Source organism: Siphateles boraxobius, unplaced genomic scaffold, assembly GCF_051911475.1.
Source record: "Siphateles boraxobius isolate OS27281-9 unplaced genomic scaffold, OSU_SipBor_1 25, whole genome shotgun sequence".
Lineage (NCBI taxonomy): Eukaryota > Metazoa > Chordata > Actinopteri > Cypriniformes > Leuciscidae > Siphateles > Siphateles boraxobius.
Window position 1 is genome coordinate 30,945,630 of NW_027508866.1, and position 19,538 is coordinate 30,965,167.

At 35.0% G+C, this 19,538-nt stretch overlaps 1 protein-coding gene across 3 annotated transcripts in view; it reads right to left on the reverse strand.

The window, feature by feature from the left end:
• The window catches only part of bmp1b (bone morphogenetic protein 1b), an 82,107-nt gene that overhangs the window by 54,889 nt on the left and 7,680 nt on the right, over positions 1–19,538 (reverse strand). For all 3 annotated transcript variants that reach the window (XM_077243461.1, XM_077243460.1, XM_077243462.1), the window contains exons 2-9: positions 18,451–18,561; positions 16,725–16,871; positions 16,337–16,454; positions 12,322–12,500; positions 12,036–12,141; positions 7,779–7,903; positions 6,865–6,980; positions 6,067–6,169 (exon numbers count right to left, since the gene is read on the reverse strand). In XM_077243461.1, the coding sequence (XP_077099576.1) occupies positions 6,067–6,169; positions 6,865–6,980; positions 7,779–7,903; positions 12,036–12,141; positions 12,322–12,500; positions 16,337–16,454; positions 16,725–16,871; positions 18,451–18,561 (1,005 nt within the window). The remainder of the gene's footprint in view (positions 1–6,066; positions 6,170–6,864; positions 6,981–7,778; positions 7,904–12,035; positions 12,142–12,321; positions 12,501–16,336; positions 16,455–16,724; positions 16,872–18,450; positions 18,562–19,538) is intronic.

Consider the following 19,538-nt stretch of genomic DNA (forward strand, 5'->3'; position numbering starts at 1 on the left):
TGCGCATTCAATATATTCTGTTAACTTCCCCAATAACCGATTAGTGCAGGCTACCGTTGTAGTCATGGTTGTCATGTCATCCATGTATGCTCTGATTGGTGGTAGTCGCATCCCAGAAGCCAAGCGCTCTCCACCTACTACCCATTTTGATGCCCTAATGATTACTTCCATTGTCATGGTAAAAGCCAGTGGAGAAATGGTGCATCCTGCCATTATTCCAACCTCTAAACATTGCCATGTAGTGCTGAATTCTGGAGTTGAGAAACTAAATTGCAAATCTCCAAAATAGGCTTTCACTAAATTTATCGACATCGGTACCCTGAAAAAATCAAATGATGCCCAAAGAAGCTCATGTGGCACTGAACCATATGCATTAGCCAAATCCAGGAATGTCACGTGGAGCTCCTTCCTCTCCTTTTTAGCTGATTGAATTCGTTGCCAGATAACACTGATGTGTTCTAAGCATCCTGAGAATCCTGAAATGCCCGCTTTTTGTACTGAAGTGTCAATGAAGCCATTCTTTAATAGGTAGGTTGACAATCTCTGAGCAATAATGCTGAAGAAAATCTTGCCTTCGACGTTTAATAGTGAAATAGGGCGAAACTGACTGATGCTTGTAGCATCTTTTTTCTTTGGGTATAAAGACTCCCCCTGCTCGGCGCCATGCTCTAGGTACAACCTGCTTTTACCAAGCCACTTTTATAAATTTCCACAGAATTCGTAGAACTCCTGAAGCACTCTTGTACACTCTGTACGGAACTCCATTAGGCCCTGGAGATGATGAAGCCCTTGCCTTTCTCACAACCTGCCCTATCTCTTTCCACTTAGGTGCACAGACCACCATTTGGTATTCTGGTGGATTGACAGGTGGGATGTCTGACGGAATAGACATAGGCTTATGCCTTTTTGCATCTGTATGCGTTTCCTCCAAATATCTCTCTAGCTCAACCCTAGATGCTTTTAAAGTGCCATTCTTCTCACTGGTGAATAACTTCTTTGCGAATTTGAATGGATCTTTATACAAATTAGCCCTCGCACGCTCCTTTTTGTAGCGTTTCCGTAGGCGCTCAGCTCTGCGTAATGTTGCAAGCTTATCTTTTATGGCCCTTTGTAAGAGATTGAGTCCCTCCTTCTGACTTTGTTCCGCTCTTTTCCATTGCTTCCTCAGCTGTCTCCTTTCTCTAACTAACCCTTCAATTTTCTGCTGCCGTCTAGAAAATCCAGGAATAGTTTGTACTTTTTCCTTCCTTTTTTCCACACCAAACCTCAACTGTACCAGTTAACCCTTTCAGACGTAAATTTAAAATATTCTAACTGATCCCCCAGCGTGAGTTTTTCAAGGCGACCGTTATTTAGAACTTGTCACTTTAATGTTTCCATGGTGACGCGTCATTGCTTGTCACGTGACACAGCGCAACCACAACACAGCGCTGAATGAATGATGATCTGCTTTTATGTCATTTTCCCTTTTTTATTAAAAATATTCACAAATGTATTCGCTATAGCATGAAACACTGATATTCCGATTGTCAAATATGTGCAAGTGGATGTGTTTTGTTGTTTAAACACCGTTATAACGATCGCGTTAGTTGAGCAGTATGCGCGAAGGGCGGCGCCATGTTAGTTTGTTTCACAGTTCAGAGAATCGGATCTGTTGGATTTACACGTCAATTCCTCCACTTCTCACGAAATGCATGAAAGTAAGTGGCCGGTGAACTGGGAGAAGAATAGGGTCAAATGTAAAGCTACTTACACAATGTTTATCTGATATGAATAAAACGTGTCGTCTTATTATAATGTAAAGGATTAATATTGCCGCTTCCATAGACATCAGTGTGTATGTTACAAACTCAAAATCATTGTTTTGCTAGTACTTGTGCGTATTTAAATGTCTGAAACCTAAAATAAACATTATGTGGTTGAAAACACTCAATAGTTGTGATATATGACAGCACTGAGCGGGTCCTTCTCTGGCTCAGCGTCAGCAAACGCGCGAAATCACGTTTGAATTTAGCAGTTGATCACGTGATGCACTGACCGTTCTAATCACACCGGTGTGATCGTACGCTCCAGGGACCAGCCAAGACTGATCACACCGGTGTGATCGTACGTGTGAAAGGGTTAATCTTTCTAATGCAAAGCATAGATCTGTGTTTACCGTGTCCCCTGCAGTTTTCTCACAAGCTCTTGGCCATCTAACTCCAGGCCTATGCCCGTTGAGGTTCTTTTCTCTCTTATGCTGGTTAGTCTGACCGGGTTCACAAGAATCAATGTGTTCATCACTAACTGTGCAAACCCTCCTCTCCTCTATGACAGGGGTGCTGATATCCTGCGAACTGTGGTTTGCTTCCTGTCGCTGGATTTCATTCGACTGACTTGACTGACTTCGTAAGAAGTACTGATCAATGCGAGGCCCTTGTCCCTTCTCCCTCAAGCATTTCATTTTCCCTTGATGAATCTTCAAACCCCTGACCGTTGTCGCCTTGCTCGAGCCACAGACACAAGCTTGGAGTTCAATGGCTTTGCTAACTGCAGAACCTGAACTAGTCTTTTGTGAAGTACTCTCTATACTCATATCCGTTTCCATTCCAAAGTCGTTAACAATGTTGTCCACCATTGAGTCATCTTCCGCCCCTGCTCTCGCAGACTCTAGGGGTATTTTCCTCTTTAATTTTTCAGAAGCCTTGGGCAGGTGTCTCCAGCATCCTGTAAACACAGAGCTGGATACTGCCGACAAGGGTACCAGCCCCATTGGGTACTGCCGACCAGCCCCATTGGGGTCTCTTTCCTCCTGTCAGCTGTCTCTCCAGGCTGTCACAAGGTCTTTCCCTTGTTGCCAGCAGCACTATTCACTGCAGTCACTGGACGTATCCAGATCTTACTGATTTCCATTACACGAGAGTAGATGTTAAAACTACTCTAACTAACTAGATTTCTAACTAACTAGATTAGTTAGAAAAAAAGAAAGATAGATTAGTTAGAAAGAAAGACAGATCAGTAAGAAAGAAAGAAAGAAAGATTAGTTAGAAAAGAAAGTTAGAAAGAAAGATTAGTTAGAAAAAAAGAAAGATAGATTAGTCAGAAAGAAAGATAGATTAGTTAGACAGAAAGAAAGATGGATTAGTTAGAAAGAAAAAAGATAGATTAGTTAGAAAGAAAGATTAGTTAGAAAGAAAATAAAAAGATTAGTTTGAAAGAAAGATTAGTTTGAAAGAAAGAAAGATTAGTTATAAAGAAAGATTAGTTAGAAAGAAAGATTAGTTAGAAAGAAAGATTAGTTAGAAAGAAAAGAAAGATAGATTAGTTAGAAAGAAAGAAAGACAGATTAGTTAGAAAGAAAGAAAGAAAGAAAGAAAGAAAGAAAGAAAGAAAGAAAGAAAGAAAGAAAGAAACAAAGAGATTAGTTGGAAAGAAAGAAAGAAAAAAAGATTAGTTAGTTAGAAAGAAAGATAGATTAGTAAGAAAGAAAGAAAGAAAAGTTAGAAAGACAGATTAGTTAGAAAGAAAGAAAGAAAGACAGATTAGTTAGAAAGAAAGAAAGAAAGACAGATTAGTTAGAAAGAAAGAAAGAAAGAAAGAAAGAAAGAAAGAAAGAAAGAAAGAAAGAAAGAAAGAAAGAAAGAAAGAAAGAAAGAAAGAAAGAAAGAAAGAAAGAAAGAAAGAAAGAAAGAAAGAAAGAAAGAAAGAAAGAAAGAAAGAAAGAAAGAAAGAAAGAAAGAAAGAAAGAAAGAAAGAAAGAAAGAAAGAAAGAAAGAAAGAAAGAAACAAAGAGATTAGTTGGAAAGAAAGAAAGAAAAAAAGATTAGTTAGTTAGAAAGAAAGATAGATTAGTAAGAAAGAAAGAAAGAAAAGTTAGAAAGACAGATCAGTAAGAAAGAAAGAAAGATTAGTTAGAAAGACAGATCAGTAAGAAAGAAAGAAAGATTAGTTAGAAAGAAAGATAGATTAGTTAGAAAGAAAAAAGATAGATTAGTTAGAAAGAAAGAAAGATTAGTTAGAAACAAAAGAAAAGAAAAAGATTAGTTAGATAGAAAGATTAGTTTGAAAGAAAGAAAGATTAGTTTGAAAGAAAGAAAGATTAGTTAGAAAGAAAAGAATGTTAGAAAGAAAGATTAGTTAGAAAAAAGAAAGATAGATTAGTTAGAAATAAAGAAAGAAAGATAGATTAGTTAGAAAGAAAGAAAGAAAGATAGATTAGTTGGAAAGAAAGAAAGAAAGATTAGTTGGAAAGAAAGAAAGATAGATTAGTTAGAAAGAAAGAAAGAAAAATAGATTAGTTAGAAAGAAAGAAAGATAGATCAGTAAGAAAGAAAGAAAGACAGAAAGATTAGTTAGAAAGAAAGATGGATTAGTCAGAAAGAAAGATGGATTAGTCAGAAAGAAAGAAAGATAGAAAGATTAGTTAGAAAGAAAGAAAGATTAGTTAGAAAGAAAGATAAGTTAGAAAGAAAGATAGATCAGAAAGAAAGAAAGAAATATAGATTAGTTAGAAAGAAAGAAAGATTAGTTGGAAGGAAAGAAAAAGAAAAAAGAAAGAAAGATTAGGTAGAAAGAAAGAAAGAAAGATAGATTAGTTAAAGAAAGATTAGTTAGAAAGAGATTAGTTAGAAAGAAAGAAAGAAAGAAAGAAAGAAAGAAAGGAGATTAGTTGAAAGAAAGAAAGATTAGTTAGAAAGAAAGAAAGATTAGTTAGAAAGAAAAAAGATAGATTAGTTAGAAAGAAAGATAGATTGATTAGTTAGAAAGAAAGAAAGATAGATTAGTTAGAAAGAAAGATAGATTAGTTAGAAAGAAAGAAAGATCAGTAAGAAAGAAAGAAAGATAGATCAGTAAGAAAGAAAGACAGAAAGATTAGTTAGAAAGAAAGATGGATTAATCAGAAAGAAAGAAAGATGGATTAGTCAGAAAGAAAGAAAGATGGATTAGACAGAAATAAATAAAGATAGAAAGATTAGTTAGAAAGAAAGAAAGATTAGTTAGAAAGAAAGATAAGTTAGAAAGAAAGATAGATCAGAAAGAAAGAAAGATAGATTAGTTAGAAAGAAAGAAAGATTAGTTTGAAGGAAAGAAAGAAAGAAAGAAAAAAGAAAGGAAGATTAGGTAGAAAGAAAGAAAGATTGGTAAGAACGAAAGAAAGATTATTTAGTTAGAAAGAAAGATCGATTAGTTAGAAAGAAAGATTAGTTCGAAAGAAAGATTAGTTAGAAAGAAAGAAAGATTAGTTAGAAAGAAAGAAAGATAGATTAGTTAGAAAGAAAGAAAGATAGATTAGTTAGAAAGAAAGATAGATTAGTTAGAAAGAAAGAAAGAAAGATAGATTAGTTAGAAAGAAAGAAAGAAAGATAGATTAGTTAGAAAGAAAGAAAGATAAGAAAGAAAGAAAGATAGATTAGTTGAAAGAAAGAAAGATAGATTAGCTAGAAAGAAAAAAGATAGATTATTTAGAAAGAAAGAAAGATAGATTATTTAGAAAGAAAGAAAGATAGATTGGTTAGAAAGAAAGAAAGATAGATTAGTTAGAAAGAAAGATAGATTAGTTAGAAAGAAAGAAAGATAGATAGATTAGTTAGAAATAAATAGGATTAGATAGATAGATAGATAGATAGATAGATAGATAGATAGATAGATAGATAGATAGATAGATAGATAGATAGATAGATAGATAGATAGATAGATAGATAGATAGATAGATAGATAGATAGATAAAGTTCATTAGTTCATATAGGATGGTAGTTTAATTGAGTCTAGGGCTTCAGGGATTTGAGTTTTTGTGTTGTAAACTACTGGGCCCCTGTAGCCATGGCTCAATTTGAACTTTTGCAATGAAAGTCAATAGGATTTTTATGATTTTTAATATTAATTTTTAAGAAATCTGAAAGTCAAATCAGTCTGAAAAGATATAGCACAGTCTGAAGCTCTGACCCGAGTTTGGAGTTTGTAGAGTTAAAGCTCTAGGAGGAGTAGGAGTCAGAAATTTTCGGGTAAGAAAAATAATAATAATAAGTTTGAATAGGATTTCAGTAAGTTGGCTTTCTCAAGCCAACTTAATGATCTTAATAAAAGAACCTTTCAAAGGTGCTTTTTTCCAGAAACCATCACGGATCTCCACATGGTCGTACCAGCACAAGTGACTTCTGTACAGATCCATTGAGGTAAAATTAAGAACGATCTAACAAAGAGAAAGAAATACAGACAAAAGAGAGAAGTTGGGAGTCAGAAGAAGGTTATTTATACTACTGTTGACAAGTATGAGGTCTAAGATTCGTGCAATGCCTTTAAATGTTTTTACCAAGACTGCATTTACTTGATTACCTTCATATTGTGGAATATTTTTGCAATTTAAAAGAAATGTTTCCTATTTGAATACATTTTAAAATGTTATTTATTACTCCAGTCTTCAGTGTCACGTGATCCTTCAGAAATCATTCTAATATGCCGATTTGCTGCTAAATAAACATTTATGATTGTTATAAATGTTGAAAACAGTTGTGCTGCTTAATATTTTTGAGGAAATCGTGATACTTTTTTTTTTGGATACTTTAAAGCATACAAAGTTCAACAAGATGAAATAAAATTTTTTTTTAAATAGAAATCTTTAATAACATTATTAATGTTTTAACTGCCACTCTTGATCAACTTGCAGAATTAAAAAAAAATCATACTGACCTAAACCTTATGAACAGCGGTGTATATTATAAGTTTAGTTATAAATGCTTTTCCAAAGCTGTTTAAAAACAAGTATAATCTTTTATTAAAATATTTTTTATTTATTTATTTTATTGTGTTTTGTGTGTAATGCAAAGTAGAAATAAAATAATGTTTTACTGACTGAAAAAATGCCTATTCTATGTAAAGTTCTTCTACCTTTTCCCCAGGCGTGACAGATATCCTCCATATACAGTGAATATATGCGGCGTATCCATTAGGGAACCCAGGGGTGGAGAAGTTTCCAGTGCTGTCCTGAAGGCTCTCACCACATCCTGTGCACAAACCAGAGTCAAAACCACATTGAGAGAAACTCACAGATAAGTGACCTTGAAACCGGATCCTCTTATTGGAAACAGTAGGAGTTTTGGAGATGGTAAGGTCAGTTTTATAGATCATGCTTTTATTTTGAAGTAGGAAATTATCATAATTCCAGCTAAGATTAAAAAAAGATGACTGCAAAAACAAATGTTCAGATATAGGGGATAATTACACAGCTATTTCATTCTCCAACTGTAAATGGATAATTAAACTGATGTAATGCAAATGCTTCTGGCCTAACTTTAGAAGCAAGTATAGAAGGATATGTAAAAACAGTACAAAAATGTAAGGCTGCTCAATTATGGCAAAAAAAATTGGTCAATATTGAAATCACAATTATTTAACATGATTATAGATGGCTGATTTCATGATCAAAGTAATTTCAGATATCATTCAAATTTATCACTTTCTATCACAATTATCGATAGAAAAATAAGAAAATGACAAATAAATACAACAGGACAAAAACACAAAAAATAAATAAATAAACATCGCTTTAAGTTAAGTTTTTCAGAAAGATGTAACGGTGTTCAGATAAGTAATAATCTATAACAGAAACTGAATAAAGTAATCAAATGTAAAATAACAGCATATTCTTCACTGTACACATTAAACACAGATTAATCATTATTAATACTACAAAAGTTATTTATTCAGGAGCAGTGAGTGATTTTATATTGAAGCCAAAACCGAAATCGAAAATCAATTACGATTAATTGCACAGCCCTACTGGGATGTGAAGGCCCACTTACTTGGACACTTGTATAATTTTCTTGCTTGAGCGATGTCCCCTTTGCTCAGTCTCGTCCGCTGTCCGATGGGAGGTCGAACTCCATCAACCTCATACCTTGGCAGCATGGTATCAAGATAGGTGCCTCTATTTTTCAGACATAAAAACAACAACTCCCCAATTATTCACAAGTGGATTCTCAGAAACCTTTTAGAGGATCTGAGATACAAAAGCAGAAAGAATGTACTGTAAACAAAAGCAGAAAGAATGTACTGTAAAAAAAAGTTGTTTCATCTTAAAGTAAGTGTTTGTGCGGTCTTAATTTTAAGTTTAGTCAACTTGAAATGTGAAGCTGTACTAAGTGACAACTTGGATGTTTGCGTTGACTAAACTTACAATTTTAAGCCAGCACGAACACTTTAAGTTGAAACAAATTTGTTTTTACAGCATCTAAAAAATGTATCCAATCACATTAAGAATTAATTAAATTAATTGAAAAAACAATATTGCTTGCCAACTAGCGGAAATAATTTATAACATTATATTTTATTTCAGTTAAAGTTTATTTTGTTTTGAATAAGGAAAATGTTTTTTATGGTTTTGGTTTTATTTGACGATAATAACTTTTCTTCAATATCACATGATCCTTATTAAATCATTCTAATATACGGATTTGGTGTTCGAGAAACATTTGTAATCATATTTAAGTGTATTAGGTGTCCAAATACGTTTTGGGGCCACTGTACATGTTTTATGACATCAGAGATCCAGCTTGCACTCCAACCAATGCCAATATTCCTAAATTAAAATATCTGCCTATGACATATATTTGATTGACATCTGCTCAATATAAATAGGTTTTGGCTTGTGCCGTCTTCACTCTCACCAGTTCCCATGATGACAGCACCCTGAACGGCCAGCATGCGGACACAGAACGGTCAAAGAATTTAATGCATAGCCTCCCTAGACTCCGACTCCCTGGAGCCAGACATGCGCAGTACTTCAATTAAATGTATTTTAAATACGTATTTAATTACTTTAGTGTATTTTGTAATTTGTATTTTGCAGGTGTGGAAAAATTAAAATATATTTTGTAACAAAATATTTTGAGGGAGTGTATTTGGAGTATTTCAAATACTTAAATACTTAAGAAAATTCACCATAGTAAATGATTTTGCCATATTTTCGGTCTGATGTTGGCAATGGCAATGTCCAGGTTAGATGCACGAAAATCACGTGACACCCTGTAGACCGGGCTCCCTCCAAGAAGTGAATGAGTTTTGAACTCTTAAAGATGGCTTTAAGGTAAAGTAGGCTACGCTATCCAAACATTGGCAAAGGTGCATTATCGCCACCAACTGGGCTGGAGTGTCTATTATTCAAGCTCTCAACGGAAGAATGTCCGGTTGTGAGGCGTTTGGAAAAATAGGTCCACAGTTTTACAACGAATGGTAAAACACCTGTTGGAAAGCATCTTTTGCAGCGATTTTTGTGTGAGCATATCAGTGAACACCCCAGACCACTCGGTGAGTTTCACGTCTTTGTAAACTAAAGTTTAATGCGTTTTATGAACGATTATTTGTTCCAGTGCCCCTATGAAACCATTGTGGAGGTGGGGGGGGGGATGGGGGGGGGGTGCTAACACAGAAACCGGACATTTTCGGGACAGCAGCATTTTTCCAAATTTCAATCTTAACCGTTCTATTTCATCAGGAACGATCTTAAAACAGGGCTTTAAGTGTAAAATACAGAACTTGTCCTTTAAGGCACAAGTAGAGTAACGGTGATAATATGGCTACGTAGCTTACATCAAACACGTTTTGCTATTAAGGGCAGCCTACCACACCATTGATGTGAACTTAGCTATACAAGCCATTTACATCAGAGGGAGCTATTTCAGGCCCTGTAGAGGTTTAGTGAAATGCCCATACTTTTTTATTTTGCTTCTTCACCATTTTGAATTTACACATTTCTCACATTTGTGTTATTGCTACTATTTGTGTTATTGACCTTTCAGTAATAAAAAAAAGACTTAAGATTATTGTGGGAGTATTTTTGTATTTTCAAAATACTAATTACTTGTATTTTATTTAAATACATTTTTCACATCAGTGTTTTGTATTTTATTTTGTTACATTTTATGAGCCAGTATTTGTATTTTGTAACAAAATAGTTTTTGATGTATTTGTGCCCACCTCTGCCTGGAGCATGCCAGAGCACAACGGCACTCCAGCCCTGCAATTGCCCAGGACAAAAAGCCTGGAAGGACTTTATTTATTTTGGCCTAGTTCCAGGATCCCCTGACTGCAAAATGCTGGAGGTAAAACCACACAATGTGAATATTCTTAGTTGAGAGGCCATAGGACAGGGGCCACTTTTCAAAAAACTCTTTTATTAAAAACATAAAAATCAGTGAGAAACCGTGCCAGATTCCTAGATTCAGACCGATTTGCTAGCGAATCACTCATGAGCACAACTTTTTTACTCCACACAAAGAGCAATAACTAGCATTCAGCAAACTAAAAAACAAAACAGTACCAATTCATAAAAAATACAAAAAATACAAATAAAAATTATTGAAAAATTCCTTGACATTTAATAGGTTTTTCATGACTGTGGGAACCCTGAGTGAGCGAGTAATGTAGAATAATGTGACTTTTACAGAACTAACCACACCAACCTTGAATATGAATTCTTTCTGTTTAAGACTACACCAGAATTAAGTAATAGAATTCCAAACTGTTTGCAGGTTTTCAACATGGTTAATTCAGAGAACTGTTGTAAGAACTGACCAAAAGGACACTCTACCAAAAGTCTAACTGCACTTCAGCCTTGGCTCCCTGTCTGGATTCCTTCCTCTTGTCCTAAACAATCGCGCAGCTGGCTGCATCTCCATCCTCAAGTCACTAACAACAGGTTAGTCAGCAGTCGCTGAGCGCACCAAGACTTTAAGACACTAACACATGCAATGATGTCCCTGTCATAAATAATTAGTGTAGAAAATAATCTTTTTGTATTTTTATTTTTGTTTATATAGTAACACTTTACAATAAGGTCTCATTTTGTTAACATTACATATCAGCTAGAATGAACTAACAATGACCAAAATAGTTTTAAACCATTTATTAGTCTTTGTTAACATCAGTTAAAATCTAATTGTTCATTGTTTGTTCATATTAGTTCACAGAGCATTAACAAATACAACTTTGTATTAGTAAGTGTAGAAATAACCATTGACCAAGACTAATAAATGCTGTAGAAGTTTTGTTTATTGTTAGTTTATGTTGTTAAAGGGATAGTTCACCCCAAAATCATTAATTACTCACCATCATTTCGTTCAAAATTTGTAAGACCTTTGTTCATCTTCAGAACACAAGTTAAGATATTTTGTTATGAAATCCAAGAGCTTTCTGTCCCAATCAATGCAGTTTCAAAGGTCTTTGAAGTGCTTCAACAGTCTGTGCACGATCGCAACTGAGGAAGAGGGTCTCAATCCAAACAATTGTAGTTAAAAAGTATATATATATAAAAAAAATTTAAATGACCTATCGTTTCGCTAGATAAGACCCTCTTCCTCAGCTGCGATCGTGCACAGTCTGTTGAAGCACTTCAAAGACTTTTGAAACTGCATTGACTTGGACTTCAAAACAGTGGTTGCCATTGAAGTCCATTATTCAAAGAAAAATCCAGAAATGTTTTCCTTAAAAAACTTAATTTCTCTTCCACTGAGGAAAGAAAGACATGGATATCTTGGATGGCATTGGGGTGAGTAAATTATTAGGAAATTTTCATTTTGAGGTGAACTAATCCTTTAAATTCATATGGATTATTTTTATGAACTTTTTGAAGCGTCAAAAGTGTCAGTTGTGTAGCTGCCAATGGAGGGACAGAAAGCTCTCAGATTTCATCAAAAAGATGTTCTGAAGATGAAAGAAAGAACATCTTTCTTTCACTAACCCTTGAACTAACTTCAAGGGTTAGTGGGTTAGTGGGTTAGTCAACCCTGGTTGAACTAACCCTTTAACTAATTTTTATACATTCTAATTTTTTGTAGAATTAATAATTCTTTATATTTCCTAATATATTTACAATTCTTTTTAATAATGATTCTCCAATCAACACACAGAATCTAATAAAAGTGTCAATGGGAGGCTGCATAATCAGACTGAAGTGGTGTTTAGCAGAAATTGTATTTATTTGTATGTTATATATTATCCAATTATCTCTAAAATAATAATATATAGTGGTGTACAAGTGCATTAAATGCTTGAGTCAAAACCTGGAAAAGGTGTTTCTGGCGTAATGCATGATACTGTTAAAGTCGTAAACCTCCCCGAGCGAGTCCACATCATCTGGCTCCATCTTTTCGAAATTGTACTCCTGACCTGTAAAATGCAACATAGGCACCATCACACAAACACTTCCACTGAATCCCATGCAATTACGTATTATTCTGGATTTTAGATATAGTATATAATGCATAAAAAGTTACAAGTAGCAATAATACGCAAGCAGAAGTATGAGGTGTCACTCCAGTTAACCATAGGCTTAGATAGTTATTGTACCTGGCTGGATGTTTTCTCGAAATATATTAACATGTTCATCCCGGTCGGGTCGTGTGTGCTCGTGCCAGAATCCAATGACATGTCCGAGTTCATGCACCACGATGCCAAACTTGTCGCAGTTCTTCCCGAAAGATATGGCCTGTGCACCTCCACCCCTCCGCCCGACAAATGAGCAGCACCTGCAAAGAAGCCAACTTGGGGTTAGAAAACACTACTGAACATATTTTGCAGATGCATTTGGTAAACAGAGTCAAATAAATGTTCATATATTTACTTACTTCTCTTCTCAGATTAAGCTCCTCTACCCGTTTAAAAGACATTTCTGTCATAACAACTCTTGGAGTGTTTGGCATGGTAATGGATATGACAATGTTGATATGTTTGGTCTTGGCAGAATAGATCTACTACGCTGCTGCTGTTATTGCTGCTGAAGAGCAAGCAAAGACATGCTGTTGCTGTACAATATAGCATATGGACTGTTTCAAAGCAGCTTTACAGTGATAATAGGAAATTAAAGTAACAGAGATTGTTTTAGCATTACAGCAGCTCTAGTATAAAAGTTATTGTCCAGCTAAAGTTAGTTTTGATTGATTCACTTCTGTCGCAACGATCATTAGTTATTAACTTAGGGGCCGCTAACACGACACTATTCTAACAGAAAATTCTTTAATGCGATTCGGCTGCTCATTTGCATAAAACAGTGGCTGGTGGCTCTGAGAATGTTTTTTATCACTTACGCGTAGCCACGTGAATCAGAATTATCCCGTTTTATCAGTACAGAAGTAAAGGGAAGTAAACTACAAGCTACTAATTACCTTTTCAACAGTGTAAGTGTTACTATTACATTACTTATTACTAAATACTTTCTAAATCTCATATCAACCTTAACCAGTAGAACAATCTAAGGATAGACATTAAACTGCTCTTTTAATTCTTTCAAATAAATAGCAATAAGAATATTTTTTGCAATTTTATATTTAAAGCAGCACTATGTAGTTTTTCAACCTTCATAATATATTTCCAAGACCCTTGAGATGGTACATCGACTTGACACGAATGACACGTCTGCTATAGCCTGACAGTGTCTGTATCGCTTTTACTGGCACTATGTAACTTCGGGTTTCGGGTAGTAACCCGAGCACAAAAAGAACTACAAAATTTGACTGCTTTACGGCATACCTCACTTCCCCCACCACCCCAACTTCCTCAAATTCTGACGTGAGAGCCCAACTAGCGTTTGATTGCCGTCTGTATGTTGTTGTCATGGCTGAAGCAACAACTAAAAGGAAGAAGGCAAAGGTTTTGTTAGAGACTAAAAAAAGACAAAGGGACAAATTAAAAGGCCGGACGAGGATCAATATTCGTTCGCTTGCTGGCGTGAGCTAAAGGAGGAGGAGGAGGGGTGCCCGACCGATGCTGACCTGGCCGTCATGCTTTTAGACTTGTAAATATATTGCTTGCATACTATCTCTATTTTTTTTAATTTGTTGTCTGCCTGACCATGTTACGGAATCTATCTGGTCCTCCATTTATCTTCATGATAGTCATGTTTGTTTATTTATTTTTCTGATGAAAGTGTCTTGCCTCAGGCTATAATCCAAATCGATTTTTCAAATTTGCAGATTCATCTATGATAGCTTGATATTATAATATTGGCGATATATGGCTATTACCTACCACACAAACATTGAATTGAATTAGCATATCCATTATGTAAAACAGTAGCCAATAGGCTACTATAACGACGCTGGCTTGTAAACGTGAGCTACGCAATCTTTTGGCGTTTGAAAAAAAATAAAACCCATGAAATTATATTCATACGACATGCTGAAATATATGACAATGTACCTGGGATGAAGAAATTTCACACACAACGCTGGCAGTCTGCCCAAGATGTGAGAACTCGCGAGAACTCAAGACGGTATCGGCTTGTCAACAAATGCACGTGTATACCCTGGTGTAACCATGACAGATTTTACGACCGTAGTAGAAGACAATACTGTTTCCCAACTGTAGGGGGACCCCGAGAGCAAAAACTACATAGTACTGCTTTAAAGGGAAAAGGTCACATAAAAAAACATACATTTTAACATTAGACATTAAATTTTAATTGTTTTATATAGAATTGTTCCATAATCTATACAGTATTTAATGCAATTACATCAGAATTAACTGTGATTAAATTACAGAAAAAATAAGAGCAATCACTTACTTTACTTTTTCAAGGGAAAAGTAATTAAATTACTGTAATTTATTGATTAGTAATGCATTACACACAACACTTGTTTCAAACATATTAAGCAACAACTGTTAATATTATATGGAATAAAAAACAAATGTTACTTGAGCAGCAAATCTGCATATTAGAATGATTTCTGAAGGATCATGTGACACTGAAGGCTGAAGCAATGATGCTGAAAATAAATTACGAATTAATTACATTTTAAAATATATCAAAATAGTAATCAATATAGTATAATAAATAAAAAATTTCACCATATTAGTGTTTTACTGTATTTTTATACCAAATACATGCAGCATTGGTGAATGTAATCAGATAAGTGGTGTTTGTCTGAACAAACGAGGCAGGGCAGATGTTTGAGAAAGCTGTTTAAAAACCATTGAGCATGACAACAATTAAGTTCATCCTTCAGCGTTTTGAGTTATTGTGAGACACACAATGATTGTATAATTGCATTAAAACTATATTAAAATTATTGTATTATTATATTAATTGTATGTATGTGTAGGGCTGGGACGTTATGGATTTTATATAACCGCGGTTGAAAAGCAAGAAATTCCCACTTTAAATATTTATGTATACATAATATAATGTTATTTTTTAATTTAATCCATGTTGATTATATGAAAAGTGAACAGCATGAGTAAGATAGGATCATAAGATGGGTCAGACATGATTTTGACCACTTTATTAAGTTTTGTTTTGTAGAAAGCCTTTCTTTAAATTTAGAAAACTTAAAATTGTTTTGTATAAAATGTATCTTAATTTTAATCACTGTTTCATCAGCCAAGTACCTGGAATTAATAAAAAAGAAGCAAATATAGCAGACATATAATCAGGACGTGGAGGCGCCGGTGCAATCTCTTGCATTGCACTTGAACTGGAGCTCGTCTCATAAATGAACCGAAACTCTGTGTATAGGCTACTGGCCTCACAGACAAGAGAAATAAATAGAAAGCTTGAAATGTCTACTTTTAAACAAAATTCAAAACAAAATGATAAAATCGTAGGCTACAGTAGCCTAGTCAGGTAAGGTCAGGTTTGCCGATGTACGTTTTATTTAGGCTATTTATTTATTTATTGTTGTGCCTGTCCGCCAATCGGAATTCTGGGGATACAACATAGCCAATAGGCTATACTAGGGACTTTAGCCTTTAAATATCTTTGCTGCATTGGATCAATGAATCCATGTCATTAGACACAACGTGCACTGCAGTGTTTTTTGACTGACGAGCTCAGACCCACGGTAGGCGTCACTTGACCGCGGTATTGCGGTAATGCGGTAACCGTCCCAGCCCTATGTGTGGTCACTCTGAAAAGTAATAGAGCCATGTTTTTAATCACGATTGACCCCATTTACCTTCTTGATGGCAATTAAACAAACAATTGAATTATGTTAACCAATAGCCAAGCTATAATAGCCAATAGCCATTTTTCAAATACACATTCACACAGTTCTAGCTGCAATAGTGTCTAATTAGACAATAACGTCTTTTTTTGTGTGTTGAAAATCCTGTAAAATGATTTGTGAATGGCTATTGACTGCACTGCAGCAATACATGCTTGAAGCCAGATTTGCTCAAGAAGAAAACTTGCTTGTGCACTTGTTGCCTATAGAAAGTCAAATCAAGGAAACTGCTGTAATGATTGGAGCTTTGGGATGCTGGCAGGGAGATGAGTTTCTGTGCATCGGGGACTGATGGAGAAACTGGAATAGTCAATAAGGTGAGCAACAGTAGTCTCTCTACAAAGAAACTCAGAACATGAACTTACCCACATGACCGGATGGTAAAGACGATGTAACTCTCCTCCGTGCTTCTTTCCTTGAAGGTCACGCAAGTGTGTTTCTCCCAGTGACGCATGGCTTGCTTGAAAATGGCTCGCTGGCTGCCTGCAGGGCATTTGATTTAAATCAGTAAAGGATGTCTAGAAAACACTTTGACCACCAACTTACTAATGAACAATTACAAAGGATAATAAGACTAACAAAATACTACAAATCCAATTTAGGATTAGTGTTAAGCTTACGGTGAAATAGAGCTTTTGTATGATGTTAAGTACCGTTGGAAAAATTACATTACACTGGAACATTAGGACATTGGGAAAAAAACACATACTGTACAGGAGAATATGAGATAAAAAACAAAACATGGTGCCTTACCGCTAAAGTTGCCACTAATAATATAGGGTATTATGCCATCCGGCCAAACTCTCTCAGGTCTGGCTGTGGCTGCTCTCCTTCTGCGTAGAAGGCTTCGATTGGCCAAAACTGGGTCCTTTGCACTGCTATTAGCTGAGGATCTGTTTGCTAGGGCAAAGTCAATGCTTCAGACAAAATGTACTTGTCTACTTTACTCAGAATATTCAATGAAGTTTATAAAGGCCTGATTGCACAGAATTAAGTATTACACATTCATTTAATAATGAGTGCTGGCTAGATCAATTATAATTTACATTAGAAAAACTGTAGTCTGTAGTGTAATCAATTAGATTATACATTTTAGCTTAGGTAATATAATCAGACTACATTTTGATTACTTTTGACCTAAAGAAAAAGCATAGCATACCTACTTTGCTATTAACAACATGAAATGCATTAAACATCACATTACATCAAGGTTTCCAAAACTGAGATTTGTGCAGGGTGTTTGTGAGTTGATAAAAAGATAATTAATTAAATCTTAATGATGTAAAATTAAAATAAATAATTTTAAAATAACAACTATCAAAATAAAAGAGGTCAGCACTAAAAAATAATGAAATATTTTTTGTTTACATGAATGGCAATTGACGATCAGGGAACCGTGCTGTTAAATTTTTAAAATATTGGGCCCCATCATACACACGGCGCAATGCAGCGCAATTGTTTTTTGCTAGTTTCAGTCCAACGTAGTTTTCATTTTAACGTCCTGCGCCACGTTGTTTAAATAGCAAATGCATTTGCGCCTAATTTTGCACCCATGGGCGTGAAAAGGAGGTGTGTTCGGGCGCATTGTTGGCGCGTTGCTATTTTGAGGCAACTGAAATAGCCAACTGAAATAGACCGCTAAAGTCAATGGCGCAATATTTTATTGTTATTTAAAGAGTGTGTTAGTAATGTGCGCCTATAGGCAGGTGCACAACACGCAAACACTCTGCTTATTACACACACAGGGACGAGCAGCAGCACACAAACATGCCAAATATTACAAATAAAAGGATTAAAGGGTTAGTTCACCCAAAAATGAAAATTATGTCATTAATGACTCACCCTCATGTCCTTCCAATTCAGTATACCATACATAGATTTTCAATGGAGGGACAAAAAGCTATTGGACAATCTAAAATATCTTAAACTGTGTTCCGAAGATGAACGGAGGTCTTACTGGCTTGGAACGACATGAGGGTAAGTCATTAATGACATAATTTTCATTTTTGGGTGAACTAACCCTTTAAAATGTAAAAGATTAATATTGTGTACATAAAGATATGGTGAAATCCGGCTTGTCCCCTAGATGGTAGATTTAAATCGTAAAAATAGGGCATGAAAAACACGTAAACAGCAATGACATTACAGTGTAGCAAATTTGCTAAATCTGCATGATTAATGCCTTAAAACTAATTGTGTCTGATCTGTCTCAGTCACTACAATGGCCAAAGTCTTCCAGGTTTATTTTTTTTATTTTTTTTTTCAGTTTTCCAGAATCAATAATTAGTGAAGGTCACTGGATATGATTCACAGCTATAAATCATTAAGAGTATTTTACTATGTAATATAATCTAATTACAAATACTTAATATTTGGAATCTGATTACGTAATTCAGATTACATGCAATCAGTTACTAGTACCCAACACTGAATATCATTGCATGGTATAGCAGCAGTCTGTGCATGGCAAAGTACTCACCTGAATCAGGTATAGGGAAATTAGAAGAGTCATTCTCTGTAGCATCCATATAGTTCGCTTTAAGAAAGTGCAAATCCTCCTCATCTAAGGCTATGTCCCCTAAAAAAGCAGCTAAACAAAGATGACAATAAATCACCGGCTGAATTTCTCAAGGTCAAGTAACATGCAACCCTGTGAGAGTGATGAGGGAGTGATGGGGGGGGGGGGGGGGGGGGGTAAATCTGTGCTCTGGGGTCACACCTGCAACTTGTATACCAGTCTCAACTCAGATTTTAATTAGATAACTCTCATACAGGCTGGTCAGATTGCAGGGACATTTTTAAAAAGGAACCACACACCAACGCCAACTTCCAGAAAAAGACTACAGTGACTTTGCTCCAGGGGTTTGATCATTAACGCTACCCTGTGCAGGCAGAAAACATTCATTACATAGTGCAGTGGCTTTAAAATGGAGGGATTTAAAATGCACTTTACAAATCTAAATGATAAGGGATTTGTGTTACTTTTTCTAAGAACCTATTAGCAGCCTTTTAGCAGACACTTCTGCATTTTTCAGGGACTTACAGTACGGTAATTGCATGGATGGTTCCTCTGTATTGGCGATAACAGAACAAGTTTGTGATTCTACTAACTCTCCCGTGTCTGGAAAATCCGCTTTGGGATTTCTGTGTTAGTTTTCTTGTTTGTTGGATTTTTAATCCTTTAAATTCATTAGAGCTTTAAACTAAGTCTCCACCATCCTTAGACGGATGTATCTGTCTGTATATTAAAATATAATCCATAAGTGAAGGGAAAAGTAAGGTTTTTCCCAACTAAGAAAAGTTTCATAACTGTTGATTAGGTTAAAAAAAACATTCTTGCAAACATGTCAAAAGATGTGACAATGTTAAGACATAAAATACAGACATCTAAAGATCAACAAGTGTTAAAATTCAAAACTAAAAATTCAAACTATCCCTTTAAATCTTTCTCATACAGTTTGTTTGTAAAATCAAATCAAATCAAATAAAAGGCTTTTTAAATAGCCAATAGCTGGTATATCCCTATTGTGTGTTATTAGGAAGATAACGTTCTAGACTCTAGAGAAC